The 14,228-nt window shown below is 41.8% G+C and overlaps 1 protein-coding gene across 1 annotated transcript in view; it reads right to left on the minus strand.

The window, feature by feature from the left end:
• The window catches only part of LOC131556857 (bifunctional heparan sulfate N-deacetylase/N-sulfotransferase 4), a 48,515-nt gene that overhangs the window by 14,337 nt on the left and 19,950 nt on the right, over positions 1 to 14,228 (minus strand). Inside the window, exons 2-5 of the mRNA XM_058803759.1 lie at positions 13,997 to 14,084; positions 11,779 to 11,933; positions 5,769 to 5,954; positions 4,732 to 4,860 (exon numbers count right to left, since the gene is read on the minus strand). Of these exons, the coding sequence (XP_058659742.1) occupies positions 4,732 to 4,860; positions 5,769 to 5,954; positions 11,779 to 11,933; positions 13,997 to 14,084 (558 nt within the window). The remainder of the gene's footprint in view (positions 1 to 4,731; positions 4,861 to 5,768; positions 5,955 to 11,778; positions 11,934 to 13,996; positions 14,085 to 14,228) is intronic.

The raw sequence follows: 14,228 nt of genomic DNA on the forward strand, positions 1-14,228 counted from the left end.
AAAGCAAATAAAAAGAAAAACATTACCAGCACTCAAGATGTTCCATAATAACATTCCCAAATCTCTTGTGGAAGGTATAAATTAACCCCTCTCTGTATTTGCTTTTAATATGCCAAAGCAATAACGTGTGATTCTCCTGTCTCTGCGATGAGAGGGAGCAGGGAACAAGAATAAAGTCTTCCAAGTGTGGCACATGCAGGATGTGGAGAATGCAGATCCAACAGGCTGGGAATGAGCAAAAGCCCTTTAGTCATGGGGAGAGTTTAAAAATGGAAATGCCTTTAAGTGGCCCTCAGAATTAAAAGTGTCCCATGCCACTTCCCAGGGAGTTGGAATAATAATGAACATTATTATGGGCTGCCTGTAGCTTCTGCTGAGGGGAGTTCAAAGTTACCTTTCAATCACAGGTCTGATTTCGCTCTCGACAACCAAATTCCTGTGAAGAAAAGCTAATCTTTCTGAAATTCATCTGCCACGTTTCACCTCTGCTTAAAGCTTCTTAGGGGTGTTTGATTGAAGTGGGAAGAGAAGCCTGAAGTGTTTAACTTCACCCTTTTTCTGCTGCTTTTCCATTTTTAACCTGATCTGTCAGCTGCAAATATGTGATACTTTGGTGGCTTTATGGGCCAAATCCTGGGCAGGGTGTGCCCGACTCTACATCCTGTGTGGTGAGGCAGGTGTAAACCTAGAATAGGGAGGGTTATGCATATAAAAATAGGGAGAAAATTACTTGTGCCCATTTTGATGGCGGAACTATGGAAAGGGGTCAGTGGGAGATGGAGTGAAAACACCCTGTGAGAGGAAGGGGAAAGGAAGAGTCAGTCCTGATGAATTCCTGTGTAACAGGGAGAGATAAAAGGGTGCTGCAGGAAAGGGGTGCCAGGATCCTGGGTTATCCAAAAGTTTTCAAGATGAATGGGTAATGGGAAAACGTGTATCCCATTGGCAAATAAATCCAATTCACTGACTGCTCAACCAAGCCCGTGGGTGTTGCTGCTTCTCCTCAAAGCCCCATACACTCATTTTTGCTGTAGTGCCCGACTGAGGTGCCTTTTGTGCTGTCACTTGCTGGCTTAATAAAAAGCTCTCCGGTTTAAGGAGGTGTTTTTTAGGAGAAATGACTCTCTCGCTGTTGTTCGTGGAGGCAATAATATTTAGGGCTGTATTTATTAGCTTATCTTGGCTGTTAAATGTTTATGGCTGTTGTTTATGGCCTGTGGAGCAGGGGAGGAAAGGAAAGGAGCCATCAAACAGATAGTGGGAGACCTTGTGGATACTCAAGAGGTGATAAATAGAACAGTTTGTAAAAGCATTAAACATGTCAGGCTCTTCCCGGGAGACTGAATGAAGGGCAGGGTCAGAGAACCCACTCGGTTTTGAGTCTGACATTTGGATGTGGAAAATCTCCCTGAAAACTTCAGCACCAATGGAGCTCTCTAACTTTGCCTATGAGAAACCTGGTTGTTGTTTTTTTTTTTTTTTTTTCTGCTGTTGAAAGCTTTAACGTTTTGGGGACTTTGTTACAAATGGGTTGCCTTTAATTCTGAGTTTTCACAGGTTACATTTGGAAGCAGAGAGGGATTTGCTCTGTTCATCCCATTTGCTCTCTCCACCTCCTGTTCTGTGTTTGGTCATGATAGCAGATGATGGGAGCCTGGGAAAATAGCACAGCTTCCACACCAAATTCCCTTTCCAAAAAAAAAAAAAGCAGGCTGGTTCTACTGCTCGTTTCTCTATGGAGTGTGGCAAAACCAGAAGTGCCTGGAGAATTGATGGGAAGAGGTTTAAAAGAAAACCAATGTGGCACAGCACTGGTGAAAAAAACAGTGAGGGAGGGAGATTGTAAGAACATATTCTGTGAGAAGAAAAAGTTATTCTAAAGCACAATTAGCTAAGCAAATAACCAGCGGTAGAATTTTTAAAAGACTGAAAATAACTGAAATGTTGAACTCCTTTGAAATGCCATAAGCTTTCTTTTTTCATCTTATATAACCCAATGAAGCAAATGTTAAAAAGATATCTCAAAGCACTGCAAAAAGTTGTAAAGAATTGAGAAGTTTAGGAAGAGAAAAAAATCACATGATGCTGTTCAACGTGGTTTTAAACAGAAAATAAATTTTTGCAAGTTTCAAGCTGACTTTGCCTCTGCTGCTGGAGCTGTGGGATGCTGCACACCTGCAGAAAACCTAAATATTTTTTTCATAATGCTGATCAGAACCAGAGAATTTTCTAGCATATTTACATAGCTGGGTAGTGTTACTTTCCCATTAAGGACATGGTGATTTTTTTTTTAAGATGCTCTTTGATATTGCACTCCTGTCTTTGAAGATACATCATGAGCAGCAATGTACTTTTTGGAGTATTAATGTGTTTTCTTGGCTTAAGATCTACCTATACTTAATAGAAATACTTATGCTGTTACAAGAATCATAGTGTTGGGACAAGTTTTATTTTGCTATCAAAATAAGATTGGGCACAAAACCAGTTCTATAAAGCTTTTTTACATTTTGGTTGGTTGTAGCTTTAGATGTAATTTTTCCCTCTTCCCTTATTTCTAGTGAGTGTGGTGGTTTTGCTGCTCTCTTTTCACTGCTACTGTGCAAGTGCTGATGCTACAGCTTTTGGGAGGTCTGTCCTAATTAAGATTTAGTGACTAACTGGGTTTTGATGTTTGTCAAACCACATAGTAAATAACATCAAAGATGATTATAACTTAACTCTGGTTGAACAGTCAGCTTTGGTCTGGCAAGGGAGGTAAGAAACTTTAAACTGAAATTTTTCTTACTTGTATCAAATAGTAAAGCAAAAGTCCAAGAAGATAATATTTAATTTTCTGCCCCAAACTGTATTTGCATTTCTTATTTGTACATACATCTGAAGCTCCTTGTTATTGCTCTTAGCCTCCACATGAAGGAAACCCTTCAGAGGGGAGCTGGATTGATACCTTTGAAAGAGTTTGGCTATTTGGGTTTATTTCAAGGCCAGTCTGTTTGCTGAGCCTTCCCCACTAACTTCAATGAGCTTTGCTTTGAAGTGTTTATGCAAAGAGTAAGTACCCCAGACTGCAGACTTGAGCAGCCTGCTGCCTTAGCTGGATTCTGGAAAGGTCTGCCTGGGATTCTTGTAACCCTCATTAAAACTCCAAGGAAGTTGGTTTGATTTCTGTCTGTCTTGGTGGAATTTATCCCTCCTCTGCCTACTACTAAATCATCTCTGCCAGACATGACTCATCTTTAGGATTCATAAATTATACAGTGAAAATATCTCTCTGAGCCACAGAGTATTTAGCAGAAGCCATTTTAAAAAAATTCCATCAGAAGATCCCCTTGACAATCTCTCTGCAAACTTTATTTCAATGCTGTGTCCCTTGGGCACTTTCTAATTTAATCATCTGTGTGATATTGCTTCATGGAAGCACAAACATTTTTGGTATTTGAGCTTAATAGGTATTTGTAATATATTTGCTGAAATTGCTAACCATGATCTGAGGAAGGGATGGAGTTTGTATATATCTTTTGAAAAACTGTTTAATCAAAAGTTGATCATGGCAGTTTTTTCAAATACCACCACCAATATCTAGGGCGCTCTCAAGTTATTGGGACACAGATTGGCTGAGGAATTTGGGCTGTTCTAAGCATTGCTTGTGGGGTTAGGAGTAGTACATGCTCTGCTGCAGGCTGCTGCCCTGCCCAAATCTGAGGAAATCTTCACCTCAGTGAGAAATGCACAGGTATTCATCCAAGTATGATAAAGCTCAGTGTGAATTCCAAGCTACAGTTCAGGAAAGCATGGGAAGAAAAGCCAGCCTGAGAGAACTGCAGGTAGTGGGGAGGCAGGATAAAGAAGAAGGATCTGTTTTATTCTCAAGTGAGGTGTCATGTGTATGGTATAGAAAAATTCCTGATAGAAAAGTTCCATTTCTCTAAGACCACTGAATCCCACTCGGACACCAACTCACTTACCCAGCCAAACGTTCACTCACCAGCATCTAACTGTATAGCACCAAAAATCTATTTTTAGGTGTCTAAATAAAAGTGACCTGGATTTGAGTCAGCTCTACCTGAAGTTGCTTTAGCTCTGCAGAGGAGTCAATGAGTACTGGAGTTTAAACTCACTGAAAATGAGGCCACCTGGAAAGACAGGGACATTCATCTTGTGCCTGGTGCAGCTTGTTTGGGTGCAATGGGAAGGAGGGAGGACAATGTCAAGAAAAAATAATCAATACATAGGGGGGGTTGGCTCTTTTGCTTGCTCCTTGCACCTCTAGGCCCCTGTCTTAAATGGTACCAGGCATTTTTTTTAGCAGCTCAAAACCTGTTTTTAGGAGATGGTGATGGAGGAATGGTATCAGGCCTGAGCCCTGGGGTTTCCATCGAGCTATATGAGGAGCGCCTGAGGAGCTAAGTTCATGAAAAAAAGAAAAAAAATGAACAAGATCAGTTTTTTCTACCCTCACAGGTTAGTTTCAGCTTCACACATGTCTCTCCGGGGGACCTGGCTTCAGGCTGGGAAACAATAAGGAGCTAGAATTAATGCATTTCCCAGGAAATTGTTGCAGGTACAGTTGTAGCTGGAAATTGGCAGAAGACACTTTTCTCCTTTGTTCTTAAACTGCTTGTTACATCTGAGCAAGTGGTCCTGGCTTTGATTTCCCAACCTGATCTCCTTCCCTTTCCCCCTCCCTCCTTCCTGCCAGCCAGCACATCCAAAAACAGCACAGAAGGTACCTACGGGGTTCAGGAGAATGGTGAGGAACAGTTCCCCTCCTCGGATACTTTTGTCCAGCTCCTGAGGACCACCAGGATATTCCTTGTAAAAAATAGTGTGAGTGAAAAGGCCACAGGTCTGTCGAGGGAGCACCTGGGAACAGAGGAACAGCAGCTTATTCAGGTATTGCAGTACCATAATCAACCTGGGGAAGGACTTTGATTTCCCTTTATTCAATATTTTATATAGTTTTACTCAGTTAAAACAACAACCAAAACCTGCATTTGTAGAGCATTTGGGTACATGTGTAAAAATACTGCTGATCTTGAGTCTGTTCCAGCAGTAATTGGACTCTGCAGGAATTTGCTTTTGAGCCACTCCCTCTGCCTTGTTTAGGGGATCACAAATTGCACTTGGTATGCACAGGCAATATTCAGAGCAGCTTTTGGGACTTGAAACCATCCCTTGGAATATTTGTCAGTTCACTTTAGAACACCCAGCTTGGTAGGACAGGCCAAAGGGCTTGCTAAGTTTTCCTGTCTTCTGTGCACTTTTAAGTGCATGGGAGGAGACTTCTCCCCCCTGGGTGAGGGGTGTAAGAGTCAGGCAGGTGTCCCAGTCCTGCCTCTGGGAATTTCAGGAGCAGAGCTGAAACTTCAGCTTTGCAGAAGTGCTGGAGGAGATTACTTACACCTGTTCACCTTCCCAGGTGATGGGTTTCTAATCCTTTCATGCATAAAGATGAAGCAGAGCTGGGAACAGAGGTCTTAGGCCATTTAATGATTTCACAGAGTGCAGCCACAACTCGGCTGGTAGTGATGGGGCCATGAGCACATTTAGTTTCTGAGGAATACTTCTACAGTTGCCTGAGTCTGTGTGACTTTTGTCCCCCTCTTTTAAACTGCCTAACAAATGCACTCTTTGGGCATCCTTACAGCTGCTGGATCCTGGGGAATTTTAAGGAATGTTAAGGATGCTGGCAGAGGCGAGGCCTCCAGTAAGAGCAGCCCCCTCTGGAGTCCCTGCAGTAGTATTGCTATGAACATGGAAATGCAGTGTACCATGATGCCATTGTGGATGAAGCCCCGTCTGTACCGTGCAGGTTTCAGGTGTGGGTACTCCTCTGTGCTGGTCACACGGATGTGCCACACCTTCTTCCAGGCCTCGTAGAGCTGCGCGTGCACCGGGTACACCCCCGAGTGGTGCGGGGCCACCGCGTAGCCCATGCCCGTGGGGATGCTGTGCTCCTGCAGGGTAGGGCACCACAGGGATGGACACGTTAGGGACACACAGAACACCCTCCCACGTCATCATTCAAAGCTGTGTTCCTGCACACTGTGGCCCTGGAGAAGCTGCTGTCCCTAGACAGAGTTGTACCTACTGTAGCACGAGCTGGAAGGAACTGGAATTACAGTTGGGTGACTGCAGTGAGGAAGAAGTAATCCTTCTGGATTATGTTCCATTGCTGTTGCATGGAATAGATTTGCCTCCTGATCCATTACATATTGCACATATTTTGCCTGGTTCTTTTTAAAGGTAATCTAGTGAACCACTGCTGCTTATTTACTAAGCTAGTAAACAGATGAAAAAAAATGTTGCAGTGACATATATGGGGTTTTGTTTCCTAGTTCTGGCATAGGAGAAAGATTCCTTCCTAGTTTTATAAGTAAATATTCCTCATATCTTCTGAATCTCCTGATTTTTTCCATGGTGTTAGAGTATAGCAAAAAATAGCTTGGACTACTTTTACATTTTATCAATATCTATATTTAGCTCAATTCCTCTATGGAAATATATGCGTGTTCATCATATAATCTATAGGTTATCTTGCAAATTTCCTCCAAAGACACAAATTCATCTTGCTCCCAGTACTACCAGATACGTCATCCCTTTTCTACTCCTTTAAAACTGATCTGCAGAGAGAAATGGCTAAGATATGAAATTATTATTTTATGGGGGGGTTTTTGTCCTTCCTTTTGCCCACATTATCCATTGATTACTTTAATTCCAGGAACAGCAGGTTCTGCTGGGCATCCTCAAGTACTTAACAAAGAAAGGGTTTTGATTCATTGGCAAAAATGAGGTTAAATCTGTAGGGAACGCTAATTCCTACATTACATAATGCAACCACTTTAAATGATCCACTCCTTATAGTAAAGACCTCCGGTTACAGACCAATCCTGTAAAAGAGAAACCCAAACTCTCTATTTTGTCATTTACTGAGGACATAAAGTAATTTCAGTTTGTTAATGCTGTTACCTACTTGAGAGGCATGAGTCAGTTAAAGGGTGGAATGAGGGATAGCTCTATAATGACAGATGGTAAATCACCCTGTTCTCTATTTAATTTTTTTTTTTTGCCATGGACATGTAAAAAGGAAAAAGCTGTATCAAAAGATTTCTTTGAATCTGGCCATTTATTGCCATGCCTGGGAGGTCTGTGATGCTCAGACTGTGAAACTGTTAACCTGAATATCCTGTCTCAGCTTTCATGGACAAACCTTCACAAAATGTGGGGTAGGGAGTACACAGAAACAGAGATGTAAGGCAAATGTGTCCTGGGGTTGACAATGAACACTGCTCCGGATGACTTATCCCAAAGTAGGGATCTGGATGAATATGTGTAAGATCCTGTTTATCTCCTGGCTGTTTGATGCTGGAATTGCCATGGCAACAGAATGCTGAAATGGTGATCTGCCATTCACAAATCAAATCAGACAGTTTTTCAGGAGTTCTCAACATAAAACACAAGTTAGTCTCTGAATAAAACCTGCTCACTGCATAGCTCATCACACAAATACATCCGATAGCCAATATGGAGTTAAGAAGAAACAACTATCAAATAATTCTGTTTTCTTTGGGCAGTTCTATTTGCAGTTTACCTGGGAAGATTAAATACTGTGTGTCCCCTTTTAATGATTTTCTGATTTTTTGTTATTAAACTTATTTTGGGAGTGAAAACTCATGTGTTAAAGGAGGCGTATACTGGTGTGTCAAGATATGAGAAATACTGAGTATTTTTCTTGTGTATTCTAAGGAGCAATTGCCTGATTTTTGCCTTGAAAATGTACATTGGGTTTTTTGTTTTCAAAATTTGTGCTTGTTGGTTTAGTTTGGAATGTAGGTATGATTTGCCATTGTTAGAGGAAATAAGAATGCTAACTTTTAATTTAATAAATTTTATGTCTACTGTAGGTCTTTGCACACAGTCAGTCAAGGTGCAGGTGTGAAGGCTTTTATTAGATGCAAAAGCTAAATTCAACCTCAGCTAAGTTTGCACAACCTTTTGGCTTTGTCTGATAGCAGGTGATGCAGCAAATGAGTATTTCAGAACAAAATAAGGTGAGGCAGAATAAATCTGATCCTGCTGCACAGGATGATTTTATCCTCTATTCACAGCCCATTTTTAGAGGCAGTGGGCAGCTCTCCTTCCCCACATGAAGTACAGATATTAATAATGGGCCAAATGAGGCTCTTTTCATCACATGTAGATGCTTTAGCCTTGACTGTTTGGTCACTGAGCTCTCCCATTGTTGGGATTTAATTGGTGTATTAAAAGCTCCTGCTGTACTTGTGGTTTGAGCAGCTCAAGAGGTGCAGGCAGAGGAAGTGCTAATGTGCATCTGCAGTTGGCTGTAAGCAGGAGGTGGGAGCCAAGGAGTGCTGCTAGACAGGTCCTCAATTGATTTGTTTAGTTCTACATCTTTGTTTCTCCTTCCTGTCAGCTCCCAGCTGCCTCGTGGAGCCAGTGACAGTTTTTGCCCTGTCTCTGCTGTGCTTTGGGCTTTGTACTCACAAATGAGCACAGAAGATAATCACTGAGCAAACAAACCAGGGATGGAATAAAGAGCTACAGGCTTTGGATTAGATACATTCTACTTGTTTTTGTCAGATAAGGATGTACAAAGGGTGAGGAGGAATATCTTGTTATTGATGGCAGGGAAAGCTTGGTTTGTTTTATTTCTGGAATATATGCTATCAGAGATCTCCCCTTGAGTAATTTTTTTGCCTCTCTGTGTATCCATTGCAATGCCTATAAACAAGGAGAATAGTACTTGAGGAATTATCAGTTTGTAAAATTTAATCTGAGATTTTGTTCATTAATGTTTTTAATGGATTTTGGGATTCTCTGATAGAGAAAAACCCAAAACCACAAAACATGATCGACTCAAATCCAACTGATAATCAAAATAATTTTAATTTCCCACTTCCTTAGGTAGGCTCTGGAACACACCATCCATATTTGCATAAATAGGATGACATTGGGATAGCAAAGCTTTGGGTAGCCTGTAACTTTAGCACAGTTAAAACCTCTGCCTCTTGCTCCTCTGGGGCTGAGGATCTCATGCTTGATGAGAGATTTGGCTGTGAGGACTTTGGGAATGGGGCTATGCATGGTGCAGCTGTGGGGCCATCACTCAGGTACACTTGGATAAGGATTTTGCCAGGCAAATTTCCCCTGCTGCCTACCAGATCCAGAGCAATGGGACAATGACATTTATTGCAGGATGTGAGCAAGTTTCTTCCTCTCACCTCGGAGGCAGTGGAAATGATAAATATCTCAGGGATGCATGGAACAATTTGGAGGGCTCTGGGTGAAGGCAGCCTCCTGGTTCACATGCAATGTGCGTGGAAGGGAATCCTTGAAGGCAGATGCACAGAGGTGTCCATATCTGCACTAAGATCAAGGCAATTAGATACCTAATTAGCAATTAGTTCTGTGTGTAAAAAAGCTGTTTAGGTACCTGATTTCTATCTGTGTGCTGACAGGGCTATTTGAGGCAGGCTGCAATTGTAAGCTCCATTTTACAGAGCTTTGTTAGGAGGTGTGGATAAAGCCATGTGAAACAGAGCCAAGGCTTTTATCTACCAGCCAGAGGAGACAAAAGGTCATAATAAACAGAACTTTTGGGTGTTATTTGGCATCTTCAGCAACGTTGAGTATTGTTCTTGGATATAATGGTGTGCTCTCCCTTCCAGAAAACCTTGTTACCTCCTTAGCCATGTTTAAAAAAAGTGAACAAAGTAATAGCACCTTAGGTGAAGAATTAATGTGATCGCACTTCCAAATAATTACTGCAGCTTTTCTTGCAGAAGCTGACACAAAGTGTCACCTGTATGTGCAGCCAAAACAGGAGGTAGGGAGATATGGTCAATAAATGAGAAATGCAGGAGAAAATGGCACCAGCATCAAGCTGTGTTCTCCTGAGTATAATATAGTGGACAACAGACAAAACACATGTAACATCAAGCAAATTTTCCATGTATTGTTCCAGACATCTATTTTAAATTTGGATCCACCTTGGACATCAGAGAATAATGGGAAGAGGTTTGCTTTAACTTGAAGGGCTTAGAGAAGTGCAGCTGCAGAACAGGGAATTTGTTTCTTAAGTAAGACATGATGCTGAGGATGAGACAGCCAGGGAGGAATGAAACCACTCTGAAGTCATGGCTGGGACCTCTCTGATAGCTATCAGGGAGGCTGTCATAGAGGGAAGATGAATTTCTCCCACAAGGGAGAATTTCAGAGGAAGCCTTTTGAAAAGAAATGTTCTCATAAGTAAATGGTACAGCTCATATAGATTCAAGGTCAAGGGGTTGATACAACCCCTGTTGAAATGTTAGCAGGAAATAAAAGTGTAATAACAGCAGCTTTTCACTGACATCAGCTCCTTATTTATAGGCACCCTAAGGAGTCTCTACCCTTCAGGACACAGGCTTTATCTTTCTGGAGTGGAAGTTAGAAACAGATTCCATTACCAGCTCTGTTTTCAGGCCATGCTATAGATTTTACTCCCAAAGGTGGCTCGACCTGGGTGACTCCATGCTTCCTGAAAATACTAGAATTTCCCCAGAGGTTTAAAGATGAAGGGGTTGTGTATTTTTGAGATATGGATTATTTAAAAAATTACTCTTGCATTTCAAGTCTCAGCTCTGTTTGTGTCTCTGGGCCAGGCTACACCAAAGGCATGAACAGGCTGTGCCAGGAAGGCTGACAGGGAAGCAGGAGTGTAGAAAGCAAAGGAAGCCATCCTGCCAAGCAGGAGATGGGAAGGGAGGCAAGTCTGGCATAACAAGTAAACAGTTAAGCCATTTTTAATTAATTTTCTTTAAAGGTTGGTTGGAAAGTATTTCCATAAACAAGGGAATAAATTGCTTCCAACTGCTTGTTCAGGCATTTGCCTCTGCCTTTTTCCTGATGTGCCTTGGCTCATGTGAGGGTTGGGAGGCAGGGGCTTGGCCTTTGGAAGCTGGGAAGGGTTGGGGAACTGCTGTTCCCAAAGCAGCTGAGAAAGCCCCACTGTGTCCCTCAGCTCCTGTGAGCAGCTCTGGTTGCTTGGCATTTCTGTGCCTCACCAAAGACCACACAGTGTCTTTCCAAAGCCAGCATTTATGGATTTCAGGTTCTCTTTGCCATGTGCAATAAGCCAGCAGAATTATCCTGAAAAGGCTGTAAATAGTACAAGTACTGTGAGGTCTGGGCAAGGGGGAGGGTGGCTCATGGAAGTTCAGAGCACAAATGAGGAAAAGGGAAGCACAATTATCTGTCAATATCAGCAAGAGGTTAGCTGTATTCAATGACCTGCATTTTCCAAGCAGGTCATTTAAAAAGACACAGTGAAACCCAGAAGCTTCACTTGTCAGCATCAAGATTTGTCCCAGACCACACACCAGGTTTAGAGTTCACTGTAGCTTCCTCCCTGCCTTACTGAGTATTTTGCAGCAGAGTTTGCCAAGCTGATAACCTGTGTACAAAGTGCTGCCTAAAGCTGTTTAGGCCAGCTGCTGTCTGCTGTGTTTGCACTGATTCTGATCCCCATGGTCCTGCCAGGATTCTGGGGCAGGGCTGCTCCCTCTGCAGAGAGCCTGTGTCAGTGGGAAAGGCCAAGACAAAATTCAGTTTTAGTCACAAACAGGCTGGGTTTGGGATGAGTTTCTAACCTCACTCATGCCTCTGTTTGCATGCCTGAGTAAATTATAGGTATTGTATAGACAAGCATGAAACCAGTGGGGAAGGCATGGCCACGGTAGTGAAGGCATCCCAGTAAATCTCTTGGGAACTCTTCCTCACCATTGCAAACTCTTTGTTGAGGATCATCTGCTCCACCAGTGAGGACTCGTTGTGGAAGAGGTGTGGCTGCATGTGACTCCACATGTGGGGAAACCACCAGAATTCATCCACAGATCTCAGCAGCAGGTCATCACCCTCATCCTCCTCCTCAGTCCCTGCAGAGGGAAGAAAGGAACAAAAAAGTTACTAGAAAGCAAAAAAGGCCCATAATTGCTTTTTAAACACAGAAGAGTCTGCCAAAAACCCTGGTGTCCTTGGCTTGTCTCACTGTGTTCCTATTATGTTTACTAACTATGGGAATATTAAATATAAACAGTAGGACTTTCTTTTTAATATATAATGATCTTCAAAACCACCCCCTCCCCATTTTCTCTATTTACTTTGTTTTAATGCCACACTATCTTTTTATCCCCATAACCTGGCAGATGGATTTAATATGACAAAACAGTGCCAGGAATATTAATGCTGTTTTCCAGGTCTTTTGAAAGCTGGACAAATGATGATGTTTGGTATTAAAGAAAAGGTATCAGTTATTTTCCATTTTGTCCCGATAATAATGTCACTGTTAAATACCAAGTACACTCCATAAAGGCAACATATGGATAAAAATGAAATCTTAGCAAAGCTTCCCCTCTATCCTCCTTGTAAGTACCCCTTTATTAGCCTTGGTTAATTGAAATCTGATCATTTCTGGTAAAGTGTGAAACAAGTTTTAAAATACAACTAGGTGGAAAGCATGAAGCTGCAATGGCAAAGGCTTCCAAATATTTCTTAGGGTTCAATATTAAATTTTGACCAGATTTAATCTTGAAACCCAATAAAACCTCCTGTGTTAGTGAAGGGGATCTGCTTCAGGCAGAAGCGAGGATTTGTGGCTGTAACAAAGAAAGCCTTCAATTTGAGAGAGGACACAATGATGCTGCCACCATTTGCAGACACATCTGCCCTGCTTTTGCAGCCTGGAAAGGCACAGTGACATTCCAGTAACCTCACCTTCAAGCCACCCAACAATATTTGGTTTTTAGCACATTTCCTTTGTGTTCATTGCAATTTGAATGCTTTCATTTTGTTTCAGTCTAAGAAATAATTGCCAAAATCAGTCTCCTGATGTAAACACAGAAATCCTGTCTTCTTACAGGCCCTTTAATGTTTTGCAAAACTCATTGGAAGCGAAAGCTCCACGGATGTCACTGTTTACTTGGCAGGAACATCCAGAGATCCCTGTTCAGTGCCTGCACTTCAGCTCTTGGCTTTTATTTTCCATTTCTGCCGTGGTTTTTGAAGAATGCCACTACACAAGGAGAGCAGTACTTTGAACCTTTCTCCCAGAGTCACTGAATCCCTTTGCTTCCCTCTTTGCAGCACTCTGCGAGTTCTAAGGAAGCTGCTCTCCTATGATGGGAGTGCTGCAGGAAAAAGAAAACAACCTTGTTTACTGGAGAATTCCATACTGAAGAGAAAGGCCTGATGGCTGCTCCCTCTGTGCCCTGCATTTTGGGAGTGACTGCTGGCTGTTTTTGGGGTTTGTGATTCACTTGCAGTCACTCAGGCATGGGCAAGTGAAGAAACTTAACCCAGGCCTTCAAAATGGGACAGAGCAGGGAGAAAATGGAATTTGTGAGGCAGCTGTGGGTCTCTTTGATAAGCCCAAGTTAGGGATGGAGAGGAAACAAGTGGGTATTTGAAATACAAAAAGAACTAGAAGAAGAGATTGTAGATTTAGGTCAATTTAGTGCCTTATTAACTTGTGAAGTAGAGTGTGGTTCTTGAAAAAAACCTACTTTTCCCCATTATTTTTTTCGTACATTTAGATATACACCTAATAAAACTTTGCACTTTTACTATAACAAAACCCAACCAAGATGAAGCATAATCCTTTCTGTTTTAAAGAAGAACAAATAGATGTTCCACCATTTCAGTGTCCGAAGGGGTAAAGACACACTATGGATGAACTGCTCAGGTACACAAGGATGCCCTTGGTGTTTTCCTGAAAGATGTGTGGTGGTAAATCTTAGTGTTATAAAGGAGGCAAAGTTGTTGCAGAGATCTCTCTATTTCCTCAGGAGACAGAGTAAGGTTTTTCAGGTGTGGTAGGTATGATGAAATATAAAAGATTGGGAAAATGATGTCTCAGACCCTCTGATTATTTAGAAAGGGAATGTTTAAAGGTAGATTTAAAATTCTGTCACCTATTTAACTGCATGAAGTTCCTTCTTACCTGTGTGGTAAAATTTTCCTGAAAATCCAAGGTTGAAGGTAAAATTTGCAACCTGAGTGCGCAGTAAATTTTGAGTCTCTAGTAAAGCCTGAAATAAATAAGAAATTAACACGGATTTAGAAAAATTAATATTATTTTGGGCTCATCTTTTTTTTATAGGACTATTACAGAGAGCTTAATTTGTTCCATGAGAGTTTGATGGGCTAGAAAAGGTAGTGGGGGTGCCTGAGTG

The sequence above is a fragment of the Ammospiza caudacuta genome, chromosome 4 (assembly GCF_027887145.1).
Source record: "Ammospiza caudacuta isolate bAmmCau1 chromosome 4, bAmmCau1.pri, whole genome shotgun sequence".
Taxonomy (NCBI): Eukaryota; Metazoa; Chordata; class Aves; order Passeriformes; family Passerellidae; genus Ammospiza; species Ammospiza caudacuta.